The sequence below is a fragment of the Aptenodytes patagonicus genome, chromosome 4, assembly GCF_965638725.1.
Source record: "Aptenodytes patagonicus chromosome 4, bAptPat1.pri.cur, whole genome shotgun sequence".
NCBI lineage: Eukaryota > Metazoa > Chordata > Aves > Sphenisciformes > Spheniscidae > Aptenodytes > Aptenodytes patagonicus.
In genome coordinates, this window is record NC_134952.1 from 12,575,630 (window position 1) to 12,589,449 (window position 13,820).

Consider the following 13,820-nt stretch of genomic DNA (forward strand, 5'->3'; position numbering starts at 1 on the left):
TCCTCCTGATTTTTGTGGTTCCTTAAGAAATCAAAATAAGCTGGAAACTCAAGCCCTTCAAGGAAAAGGCACAATAACATCTTACTGTGCAGCCATCAACATATATTTACTGGATTAAAAAATGGACTAAAAATTTATTGCGCATTTTTATGTTATTCTTCACCTTTCTAAGATCTACTAAAAATGGCTACAACCTTGAGAATAGACCTTTTTTTGAGATTTCCGGTAAAAGCCTGTAGCCCCTACCACAGTAGATGTCATTGCCAGTTTACAACCACAGTGTTCTCTGAGGAGAAATTTGTCAGCTGAAGCTTATAAACTGAACTGAACAGAGAAGACATGAAGGGGGACTCTTGGGTTCTGCCACCGCATCACTTGGTGATTTTTAAATAAACTTATTTGCTGGCATGAACATTTAGAGATTTAGCCTCTCTCTGGATTTTAACGGGGTGATATTTAGTGAACATGGCTTAAATGCAGTGGCAGGTGACACAGTAGTATTAAGGAACAGCAAAGTGTCCAGCCTAAGCCACTGACAAGCTGCACTAGTTGCTCCAGTCAAAGAGGGCAGACGAGAGAGAAGGTAAAAAACCACCACAAACAAAACCTAGTGTGCTATCAAAATGTTCAAAAAAGATAAATAACTGGCAATTACCTAAATCATGGACCACTGAATACAGGAAAAAAGAAAAACATAGCAGTGTCACCTGCAGACTGTGAGCATCAGCCTAATGAATTTGCCGCTTAACATCTTAGTTTAAAAAAACGGGGGAAGGGGATAATACCCTTATTAACGAATCAAACAATCCCATGGAGAGAAAAATATATCAGTAAAGCAGAATACATTATAGCTTTGAGATAAACTCAGAGTCATATAAATATTATGTCAGTCAAAAATTTACCAGCTATGAGAGAAAAAAAATGTGTACAATTCTGGCACTTTACTGGCTATTAAAATTCCAAGGATTTTCAGAAAAAATAAATTTTGGTCAGAAAATGCTGAAGTGGCAAAGTCAATGTTTTCCAACACATATTTTAATTTTGATAAGTTTCCCAATTCAAATATTGATTTTAATTTGGAGTATTTATTATTTTTATAAGTAAACCTTGACATACTTTTAAAATACTACATTTTAAGAGGGTCACAATTTAAACAAAATATTTCACTTAATCTCATCTATTTTTCCTTATCTTGGCTCCATCGACTCTTTTCCAAGTTTTTTATTTTCATCTGTAAGTCGGGATACAATTTTTTTCAGAAATTTTCAGGGTATTGATAAACATTTCTGACCTTATCCTAACCCAGCAATGTTTTACATGGTAACTGGTTTATAGTAGATAAGTGTTAATAAAGTGAATTCTATGAATTGTGCAGAAACACAGGGCCGATGTTTTCCAACACAGTATCTAAAATTAAGGTCCTAGATGTTAATTTAGCTCCCTTCTTTCTTCCTGAGTATAACTTCTAAAGATGCAGTTCAAATCACCTCTAACACTTTAGAGAAGCTTTAAAACTTTTTTCATGATCATCACAGATTAGCTTTCTATAAAGTTACTATGAAATTTGGCTCAGAAGTCACATCTTCAAATTCTGTGTATTTATCTATTCAGTCTTCCAAATCAGTCTTCCAAAACAATAACACAAAAAAGTGTAAAACTCTACTTGCTTAAAGCTTATTATGATCTTACTATTGAAAATATTTCCCGTATTTCAGTCCTTCATTCTGTAAATATTAACCATTCTGATTTTTTTCAAAAACAAGTTTTCATATGTGACTGCTGATAATATTTATGGCATCAATAGACCTTCCAAAAGCCTATACCCTCCCTTGAACTGGTAAAAATGCATTTGATTTAATTAATCTATTATTTTGTTGAGGGGCAAAAGGGTAGTTTTGTGCTTGACGCTGAGAAGCTGGCTTAGACACATGGCATTATTAAATTTCGCTCATTTCTTTCCCAGGCAAGTCATTTACATCTTTCTGTTTCCACATCTGTGAAAGGGAAATCCTATAAACTCTTCAGAATTCCCAAAGCTATTAACAGGAGACACCAAATCACCTATGTGCATACAAAATTTTGAGATCTTATGGCAGAGTACAACTCACAAGTGGTTTTAATGTGGTCTTACAATATACCAAGCAATATTAGAATGGAACATTACTACCTCCTGAACGGCATTTTATTCCAGAAAGGACAGTTTTATAGACTTTGTCTGCCTAGTGAAAAGTTATGGCTGGACCTTGCAGTAATATACAGTATGGGAAAGTTTCACAGGCGCCTTTGGGTTTCACAATACCAAAGCCCAGCAGGAACCCTGTATCCCTGAGCTCTACCTAGCAAAGATGTAAAAAATGGAGGCCCAGATCTCCTGCTCCTGTGTTAGAGCACCTTGCAGAGCAGAAAAGCATTTCTTGACCCTTCAGATGCAGCAAGTAAGAAAACCATTGCCTTTGCTGGAGCCCAGAGAAAGAACAAAGTGCGAGACACTACTATTCTCCCGGACAGACTCGAACCTTTAGCCAAACCCACCCTAATTTATGCCTGCCTGCGCTGCATCACAAACAAACTGTAAAAGCGTTTAAACACAGACAATCCTATAAAGATACGCAATGTGGAAAAAAATTAGTTCACAGGTATGGCTGAATGAAACAAACAGGACATATATTAGCACTAAAGAAGAACGACTCCAGTGCATTTAATATCTTAAAATTGACAGGAGATGTTTGCTTATTCCCAGTGATCCCGGTCCAATTCCTGTAGTCATAGTTACACTGAAAGCACAGCTTTTTATGCAACTAGCAGTCGTCCGTTTTTGGCACCAAGCCTTACAAAATAAACACTCCACAATCCCTCAGTGCTACCTGAGGCATTTCCCTCGCCAGACCTTTCCACCAGATCTCCTTGCGTAGACTTAGTGTCTTCTAGAAAAGAACAAGAGCATTTTAAAGTCAAATCGAATGCCATCTCAATGTCCAGACTGGTAATATTGTTTAGAGGACTTAGAAAAGGATTGTGAACCTGTAAATTGTAGATCCAACAATTGCACCAGAAATTAATCCTGTTCCATTTGGGGCAGGTAGCTTAGTTTCCTCATTTATGTGAGAATAGAAGTACTAACATCATATTCAAATTATTACCTATGTCCTGAACTAGCCATGCCTGATAAATGCTAAACAATCTTGGAAAACATAGGAACATATTTATAACAATTATTTTCAGCATGCTGCAAATCTTAAAATGCTGTTCAGTACTGCAGGGACATGACACAAAAAATACCTTATAAATATGCATTCCTCTCAAAATGGGATCATAAAAATACTCAGCATTTATTTAAGGATCACAGGTGCTCTGCAGACTTCAGTATTATTATCTTAAGTTTATAAATAAGGAAACTAAACCAGACTAATTCTGTACTTTTTGCAAAAGCTTGTAATCTGACCTCAAGGTAGACTGTCAAATCATGTCATGTCACAGTGTTCTTGCACAAGGCAAATGATATTACAAGGTGCGAGGCAATGGGAAGTCAGGCTTCAGGGAGGCTCAGGCTTGCTCAAGGTCATAGAAACTGAAGTCAGGTCTCCTGGCTAACAGCACCCTGATCAAATCATCCAACAACCGCTGTTGAAGAGATTAATTTTATGAATTATAGTTAGGGATGTGTCAGCAGTTTTTTTATTATCCCAAGAAAATTATGATTTTTGAATAGAAACATAGACCATTAGCTACATTCTTCTAAATAATATTTTTCTTTAGTAATTGTAACTGTGAAAGAAAAAGGTTTAATTCGGTCCAGAAATGACTTGTGAGGTGTAAAAAGGAGTAATGCTCAGAAATGGAAGAAAGAAAAGCAGGAAAACAAGAGGCCGCTGGAGAGAGATTAAGAGATGGAAGGACAGAAAGAAGTGATGAAAGGTTGCAAAAAATCATTATGGAAAAAAACGGGGAGAGAGAAATACCAGTTACACACAAAACAAAACAGGCTTGCAGAATATCCCACCTCAAAACCAGATCAGGAATTATGAAGAATCCACCATTCATCTGATAGCAATGTTCTGGTATGAAGGGACGATAGCAACCTAGTGCATTAGTTACTCCCACAGATGGAAAAAATCTGTTTCTAGCACAAGCCTCAAAGAGGCCACTGTCAAGAAGGCTTCAGAGGTAGCTTAGCTAAACACAAGAGATTTCAGTTTACAGAAATAAGAATCTTTCCCTGCCTGACAGAAACACATAGCATGAAATGAAAAAAAAAAAAAATCCTGTTTTATGTTCGCATGAATTTTTGAAGACTATATGCAAATAAATGTGTACAGGCTGCATGAGAAGGACATGATTAAAACATACTTGTCACAAAGGTCCTGCCTTTTCAGTAGAAGTTTGCTGCTGCAGAGTGCTGGGGCTACTGCGAATCGGGGCTAATTTCAGAATTAGAAACAGGTAAGCAAACAGTTACGTTCATCCCTTCTAGTAAATGCCACAAAGAGCGTGGAATAAACAAAATCACTGGCATACTTAACTGTGAGATTCACAGTAGTTTAGGAGTCCTGTACAAATATTTGTGCCGTGACAGCAAGATTGCAGCATCTGACGGGTTTAAGCAGCAGTTTCACTCCTAGCAGTGTAGGGGGCAGCAGCCACAGGGATTCTCAGTGGGGCGAGCACACTGCCAGCCCTGCAAAATAGTTGTGGCAGCAATTTAAACCCTGCTCATTTCCACTGTGCTTCCATGCCAACCCTGGGGAAAAAAATCCTGCTGCATCTCTGCTCCTGAGAGAGCAAGAGGAGTTTGTGTGGTCAGCACGAGCAGAGGAAGTCAAACAGCTGCAGTGAAGAGAAGCAGAATTTGACACATCAGTAGATTGGAAAACACTAGCAGAGCATGAAGCGTGGAAGCTGGGACTCATGCTGCCATTCCATCATTGGGGAAATGAGGAGGAAACGCAAAGGCCTCCAGGAGATGCAGAAGATCCATCAGCAAGCATGATGAATATGTTTCAAACACACTACACCATTATTTTTGGGCTGTCTGGGGAATATGCCTACTGTACGTTGTCCTTCCAGACCTCCTGAATGGTATTACTCACCTTTCTTCAAATACTCTTTAGAAGTTTTCATATAACCTCCTTAACATCGTCCTAGTGGTTAGTTATTGCTGCGGTTAGACTTTGAGTTAAGATGAAGGAGTTCCCAATTTCCTCCCTTCAGTAACACAGGAACCTTGATACATGCCTCTAGGCATGTTGTGATGCTCAGTAAATAATTAGACGAAAGTAATCTCAACACACAGGATAATTGCAATAGATATAAATAATCTAAGTTAATTGCAGAAAAACCTCATCTTGTGTATGCCAGTTTTAGCAGAAACCTGACTGTGTTCTATAGATTTAACTGTACCCATTTCATCCTAGCACACTGGACAACCAATTAAATACTTATTAAGTACCGTAACATGCTTGTTACTAATCCTTTACCATTTCCTCTTTACAACTAGCTTCTCTCTTTTTTCTCCTCTTTCCTTCTGCAAAGACTCAGCACTGCTGATATAACCACCTCTTCCTTTCTGGTTTTATCTGTCACAGGTTTCACACAACCCTGAATCAGTAACTCTCTATTCACTCTTCATATGGACACCTTCTCCTTTGGACAGTATCCCATACATTATAATTTCACTCGTTATATTTAATTCTGCAAGCTCCATACTGCATCAGCATTATATTCTCATGGGAACATATAGCCTTCAAAAAAGATGTGCATGATCCTCATAGCTATTGATTAGAAGACAGCTGTAGCTCTAGCTCGGACACAAGAAAGTCTCTGCCACGCCAGACAAAAGCCTAGGTCTCGCTCAGGTCTAGAGACCTACCGCAGACAGTTTTCATTGGTTAGCTGATTTTGGTTTTCCCCCCAGTATTTACCTCAAGCAGAGGAGGAATTAAGAAGTCATTTCAGGCCAACAAGCCCACGAGCAGGCCGAACGAGGGAAACACACAACCTGCCTAGTGTCCTGCACAGCAAATCTACCATGACCACCATGGATTCTTCCCTGGCGTATGGCTCAGATTTAGATACGGGCCCAAGTGTAAGAATCTACATTTTAAAATAAAGAAATTTGAAATGACAGCCTGGTCTAAGTTTTGCAAAATTGCCCTTATTTTTAGACATACCAAATCAAAATCTCAGCTCTTAAAAACCCCTCTGGTGTGCAACATCACGCTTTCCAGTTTACAGCCACCCACTCAGCAGTACACATGACCGCAGGTGCTGAGGGTAGCTTCAGATCTGCTTTCTACTGTATGCTCTTGATTGACTATTCCTATTTCTCCAAGCAATGACCCCTGCTCATCATAATAGCAAATAAAAACTTGCTGAAAATATGATGCTTGGATTCCTTCTCTTCCCAGAATTACCAGGAGGGAAATGGATGTCTCTCAAGTGCAGAATCATATGCACAATAGTCTCTTCACACTTGCTCACAGGTCTTTTCCATTTTCACATAAATCTTTTTTATGTTGTACTCCCACCAACTAGTCTTTTTATTTTTAGCTTCACTACAGTAAACTTAATTTAACATTACGGCTTTTTGGTAGTTGTTGGTCTGCTTTTATGATTAATGAGTTTGAGACAGGAAATTCATAAAAACAGAACGAAAGAATCTATAATAAGCATGCAGTAAAGACAGGACTATTTTTCCTTAGAATAATTGTATGCCTGAGCACAAAAGAATGAGAAAGTTGCACATTAGGCTACAAAATCACAGCCGAAGGTCAATCTCAAAAACTTCAATTGAGATCTCTACATTAAGCATCAAATAAATTATAGGATAGAATAATAACACAGAATGTCTGTTCAAGTGTGCACCCATTTAGCCCATACACCCTCTACCTTGATGAGTAATTATCCTACATACTATGGCAAACTTACACATTAGTCATGGCAGTCTACTGTTCACTTGTACTGTTAGCTAGGTTTGTGGTTTGGGTTGGTTTTTTTTTCTTTTTTTAAATGAGGTGCAGCCTTTGACCACAGGCTACTCCCAGTGCTGGACTATAAAACATTTAGAGGTCAAAGGGAGCAGAACTGAAACAAAAAGGTTTAGAGCCAGCTTCAGACTGCATGGTTCAATGTTTTGGTAGACATGCATGCAGAAAAGAATTCAAAAACAATGCATCTAATCAACAAGAGCTGGGGATTCCTTTCTAGCTCTGTACATGGAAGACCAGGATGGAGAAATGCACAGAAAGTGTCTGTAAAACTTTTATGGAAACCAAACCAAACCTTTCTCCTCCACGCTCTATAGAAAAATGCATTCATACTCTACTGTTTAAGAAAGAGGGTATACTTAAATAAAACAGTAACACTGCTACTACCTTTGACTTATTGGAAGTGTTACAAGGAGTTAGAATACAAAAATCACGTAAGAGTTATACGTTTTTGATGCAGCCCTGTTTGCATACGAAGTGTGAAAAAGCCCTGGTTTCTCAAACATAGCAGGAATCAGTCAGACAGGGAAAGCTGTAGTTCCTAGCCTCCATTTAGCCAGTACTGAGCTCAAATACTTTTCTAATAGCCAGATTCCTAGTGATTGTTCCATGCATGTTTTTAATTTTCAGCTGCTCCGCTCTTTGCTTCTCAAGCTTTATCATACTTTTTCCACATATACTTAATGACACCCCATCAAATAGCACCCATCAAATCTTCTCCCTGTATGGCTTGGTTTCAGTGGTGCTGCATGAACCTCTGACTCCTCGCTAACAGCTCAAGGAAAGCTCTGACTGTTTTAACCTATTTAGTTCCACTTGCATTTAATAGCTTCCTAGATTGACCATCAACTTGGCAACTGCTCATCAACTGTGTGTGAATAAAATCTGGGATTTCTGCATAGGACTGCCTCTCACAGCAATCCACTTACTAACAAACTATGGGTGGAAAAAAATTTTGATTACTGGGCATGCTTCTGGAAGTGTTACCATAAGTCAGCAGATGATGAACTCTCTAAGACTCAATTTGGAGTTTTAGAAAGCAGGCATTCTTTATTGCGGCGCTGGGTGCAAGGTGGAATTTCCACAAATCAAGCACGCCTATGGCTAGATCACCATTACATTTATACACAAGAATTACAAGGTAGTATACTCCCAGTTACAGTGATTGGTTAGTGATTTACATATAATTATAATATCGGTTATGTCATTCTCTTCTGTAACTACACTTGCGTGGGGGAAGGGTCTTCACCTGGGCGAGGGTCTTCTTGACCTGTGGGTGTGGTTTTTTTAGTATTATAATGAAGGCAGTTCACTTCAGGACACCTTAAAAGTAGGTTTTGTTGCCAAGTTGGCCAGCTAGATATCTACCTTGCCAGGTTGTCAAATAACTCATCCCATATACAATAGAACCTAGGGGCTCTGGTTATGGTCTAGAGAGTCCAGAGAATAGGGAATAGGGACTTCAAGCTACACAGCCTCAAATAGTAAGTAACACAGCAACCTATACATAACGCTACCATAGGGGTTAACTTATTGGAATCAAAATGTTCTTATAGTCGATTATTTAACAACCTAAAGATTCAGTAAAACTTAAGATACTCTTCAACAGAACAGTCCCGGACAGAAGTCTTAAGCAAAATGATGCAGTCAGGTTACATCAGTGCTCTGGTGGTGCATCACTAGAATAAAACTGAATGGTGACACTGCTTATAAGGAAAGAATGCATCATGGTAGAGAGATGATGCATACAGACTCATATTCTGCAATTTCACAGTGAAACCTTCCTGAAGTAACTACTCAGGTTATTGAAAGGAAGATTCCATAGTTGACAACTTCTACTAAAAAAAGTGTAAGATAATTCTGCTCTGTATGTTTGGAGACGCTCTGGAATGGTCTCTAAGGAAACTGACACTTGAGTAGAATTATTCCTTACAAGTAAATACAGTTGTACTGCATTTTGACAACTTCCAGTACCACTTCTTGTGCTCTGAAAGACAAATGTCAAAATGCTGTAGGACTGCATTTACCTGTAAGTGCTGACAAACATTGCTCAAGCCAGTTGCATCTTGGGAAATGCTTTTATAGCTGTGGCAAATACCCTTTTGCGATCATGTGTAATTTATACTATTTTAAAGTATCAGGAGTTAAAATATTGTACAGGATAGCCTATATCCTTATTACTATCTTAAGTGTTCTGCATGGTTTGTCAAGCAAGAATACACATTTGTCATCTTGCCTTTTAGTTTGGAAAAACATGCAGCTATTGGTTATTGTGACAGCTGGGAAATGTAAGTGTTCAACCCATTTAACTAATAAGTCAGTGTATGCACAGTCAACATTTATTTTCTCTTAATATGAAAAGCCTGAATATACACTGCTTAGCTGCCTCTTTTCCAGAAGCATATAAACAGAAGGATGGATGCATCAGTTGCATTAGCACCAATGCAAATTAAAATATGTGCTGAATGTGGGAAAAAATCAGTGTGTTCATTCAACTCCCCCCCAGCAACATTATACAAACAGAATTAAAGCAAATATGTAATTTCTACATCCAACAGTATATATGCCCTATAAAAATGTTAAACATTTTGTTGATAATTTAGCTTAGTGAAGCTGAATTCTGCAAACTTTTGTCTTCTGTAGAAAGAATTTACTTTGTTCAGCTGACTCCAGATTGACACTATGGAAGGCATAATCCTATACTCCATGAATCAGGTGCATCACTTCCAAATCACAATTATAATGCTGTTTGGAAAACAGAGGATACAAATCAAACTATTTCCCCCACATGGTAATTATAGGATGCCTACACTATTTGATGCTATCGGCATAGAGTAATTACTGAAAAGGAGATAATTACATAAGTTCTGTTGTTTAAAGTGCAGGAATATCCCTTATCAATGCACAGCACTTCAAGGCCTGCATAGAGTAAGGCTATTTTATGTCACGGATCAGTGAAAAAGTGCTTCAAATGGAGAAGTTAGCATCAGAGAGCTTACATAGGAGAACTCACCTTCATTACTCTACAACTTTCCAAAACCATGTCAGAATAACAGTTTCAGTGTCTTTCGTTGCAGGTTTATACTACACTAAAACCACACAGAATACAAAGCAATACAAACACAAACATGCATCCTTAGGAAGCGTGAACTCTTAATTACAGTGTGCCTATTACTTGATTGTTTCATAGAATTTAGGGTGAGTCTAAATGGTCTTTTGCAGGTAGGTGCAAATGTTTTCTACTTGTGCTGCTGGCTGACTGCAATTCAGCTCTGAATCACAAACAATACAGCCGCAGTTCACGCCTCTATCCCATGATTTCATCAGAAAGGCCCATTCAGAGTGATACACAAAGCCCTCTAAAGCTCTGCCCTCAGAGGTTTGTCATCATTTCTTTTCAAAACTGGGTTTCATAGCTTGAGTCCTATGGTAACCGCAGCAACACAATTTCTGTATCAGAGTTCTGCTGCGTTCAGCCAGAAAAAGACGCAGACTGAGTGAATTTACCTCAATCGTGAAAAGGCTGTGTAGACATGACCTTGATACAACTCCTTCCTGATTCGTCTCTTAGACCCATGAACAGTACTCATCGCAATTTGTTCATAGAAGGGTAAGAGAGAAAAGGAATGTGCCACTTCTTTGCATGGATTTAGTAGGGTTTATAAATTCCTTCCACCAGCTAGTGCGAAGTCCCCAGCATTCCTGTAGTTTACCTTGCAATTTTGTTCTTTGTTTATACAGTCTCTTTTCCATGGAGCACTATGTGAAAAGGATGCTGTTGTACCCTCTGCATTTGCTAATGCACTTCTTCATGAACAGCACTATAATTCTGTGGAATTTTAACTCCTTAAATAACAGGGTAGGGAAGATAAGATGTATACACTTTTCTTCCTTTTCAATCCATCTTAAGAAAATGCAAACTAGAGCAATTCATAGGGACTGAAAATTTCCAGTACAATTTCACATTTGCTGTATAAAGCTCACTTACAAGTCCACTGGTCTGAATGGTATAATTGCAGCTCACAGAGTGGTGGCATGTTGAGTGAAACTCTAAGTCACTCCAGGAGCTGGTATACCGGCAGAGATAAACTGAAGAAATAATGTCAGTCCGAGAACTAGACTGGAGCATTCTAGCAAATATTTTATCTAATTGCATTCCGAAACAAAAATAGTCTTCCATCTCTTTGTACGTCTTTGTAGGAAAGCTGCAGTGAGAGTCTGTTCAGACCCACGATAGTCACAAAGTCATTTATAGGAACCTCCACAAAATCATTCAGTCTTACTCTCACAATTACAAAGAACTATGACTTTAATAGGATGAACTGCCTGGAGGTACCCACGTTCCTCCACTGACTGCAGAGGGAGAGGGCTTGACTGGACACCTAAATTGCACAGAGCTAAAACCAGGTGAGGTTAATGCTCTGATGACATTGAGATGGAAATGATAAGCATTAAATTTACAGTATCAGTTCTTCCACAGATGAGGTCTACAATGGCTAAATGGAATGAAAAACGCTTAATATGCAAAGTATTCAAAAAATCCCCACCAATGTCTTTTATCTTTGCTTTCGTGCATATTCCCAGTCTCTAAGTGCTAAGTGGAAGCATAGGACTACTTATGCTTTAAATGTAAAGTGCATGCTCAGTTCCAGTACGCACGGTCAGCACTCCAGCACAGTTTCCATTTTCAGCACATTTCAAAAGATGTGAACTGGTTGACGAAAACCCATACCATACTGATCTGAAGTATAGTAGCATCAGGAACAAGTGAAACCCTGAGACTTTTGCTCAGCTCAGAAAAGGGAGTCAGAGCTCTAAATGTTCTATCCCACCTTACTGCAATTGGGCCAAAATGGATGGATAGGGAGACATTTTCTTCCATCTTTCTGAATAACTTTTGTGAAATCAGCTGGTAGTCTTAGTTAGTGTACTAATCAAATGTCCAACACCAGAAAAGTTGCCATTACGACTGACAAAGTGCTGATGACATGGAGACTTCCTCCTCACCTGCCACGTGTGCCTGCCACTCCAAGACCAGTTTGATGCTGTTGGCTACAGAATTTAACTCCAGTGCTTTCACCATTTTTGTCCCATGTATGTGTGTATGTATGTATATTTGCATGTATAAATGTCTCCCTCTGACATTATTTACAGGCCCTAGAAATCCTTTCTGCTCTGCTGTTTTTGTTGTTTGTATACTATTGTACAATGTCTTCGCAGAAGCAAATCTCAGCATAAAAAAAGCGTGTTTAATGACTACCCAGAAACTTTCTATAACAAATGGATTCCAATACGGTATTAGTTTACTAAGCAGGCTTTGTATCTCTAAGAACTTCAAATTGTCTCGAGCAGAATATAGATTTTTCTAAGATAGGGTTAAGATGAGATTTTTTGTGAACATTGGTGTGTCCTTCAGGCTTGAAATAAGTGATCTTACCACTGTTTATTTTGCCAGACAACTGGCACAACCACATTGTCACTGACCCCCCCCGTGCTTATGCAGGCTTTTATATTGTAGCTGGGTGAGCTGGGAAAAATCCTCCACAAAGCTCTCATCTGTCTCTTACTTTTAGCTTTTATTCCCAAAACTGAAATGGGTAAAGATTTTTTTAATTCTTTTGGACTTGAAATCACCAGTAGATCTTATCTCTGAGACACAGAGCCTGTTGAAACTTTGGGCTTGGTGGTAGATCCACTTCAAGAAACAAAAAAATAATTTCTGACTTTGCAGCAGATTAAAAATATATTAGCGAGCTCAGGCATAGCATAGCTGGGGCGCAAAAACTCCAGTGACAATTGCAAGAGAAATAAAATACGTACTTAATCATCCAGGCAGCCTCGCTGAGTTCCACTGATTTTTGATTAAGCAGAACAGACAGATAAACACAACTAACATTGTCCTTCCAATCAGTGGCCTCTGCATGAAATCGATGCTCCTGTATTACACTGGCGTTAAAAGGCCCTTATCAAGAAAAAATTCTTATTTCATGAAAGACCTACTGTGCTTGTGTTATTCACAACGTATTTCACAATTCTTGCCATTTAAATCGCAGGCATTTTGCAGACATAGAAGGGTTGTTATTGTTTTTTTTCTCATAATCGCTCTTCCTGTTGCTTCTAATATAACATCCATTGTAAATACACTCAATGGGTCAATTTCACTCTCACTTATAAAGTCCACTTAATCTTCCTAGGCTCCATGAAAAGCTTTTTGGTTCGGTAATGATGCAGGAACATTTTTTAAGAAAGAGGTTCAAGGAGAGGGGTTTTTTATTTTTTAATTAAAGTTTTACACAGGATAAACATCATTCTCAATGACAGCCTGCCCAATTCCTATGCTTTGTATTAAGGAACATGCGAAGGACTTTGAAATTGTGCATAAATGTTGAAGAGGTTGAACACTAGTCCCAGAATTTAGGTGGATGTGTGAAAACTTACAGGAGTTGCTTTTCCATTTCTGTGGAAAGCTCCATGGAAACTCCATTTCCAGGAGTCAATGGCCTCAAAAGTTTTCATGGTCCATCAAGGCATTTCTTCTTTTCTATATTATTCAGCGAGAATAAATATCCCACTTCCATGTGTCACAAATTCACCTAAGGTGACCTGCAACTTCGTGAAAACCACTTCCCTGTATTTTGAAAACCTGTAAAACACACCTCACATAGTTGCAGAATCTCAGCTGCACTATAAAAAAGTCATTTTTTTGCCACATACCTTTTTTTTGTTGGTGGGACAAATGTAGAAATTGTCAATAACAGTGGCAATCCCGGGCTGTAGATTCAACTTTGTGTATAACGTCCCAAAATCTGAGGACCTGAAAGAAATCAAACATCTGTA

The 13,820-nt window shown here is 38.5% G+C and overlaps 1 protein-coding gene across 4 annotated transcripts in view; it reads right to left on the bottom strand.

The window, feature by feature from the left end:
- The window catches only part of SORCS2 (sortilin related VPS10 domain containing receptor 2), a 636,731-nt gene that overhangs the window by 254,796 nt on the left and 368,115 nt on the right, over positions 1–13,820 (bottom strand). For all 4 annotated transcript variants that reach the window (XM_076335889.1, XM_076335888.1, XM_076335891.1 and 1 more), the window contains exon 3: positions 13,698–13,797. In XM_076335889.1, coding sequence (XP_076192004.1) covers positions 13,698–13,797 — 100 coding nt within the window. The remainder of the gene's footprint in view (positions 1–13,697; positions 13,798–13,820) is intronic.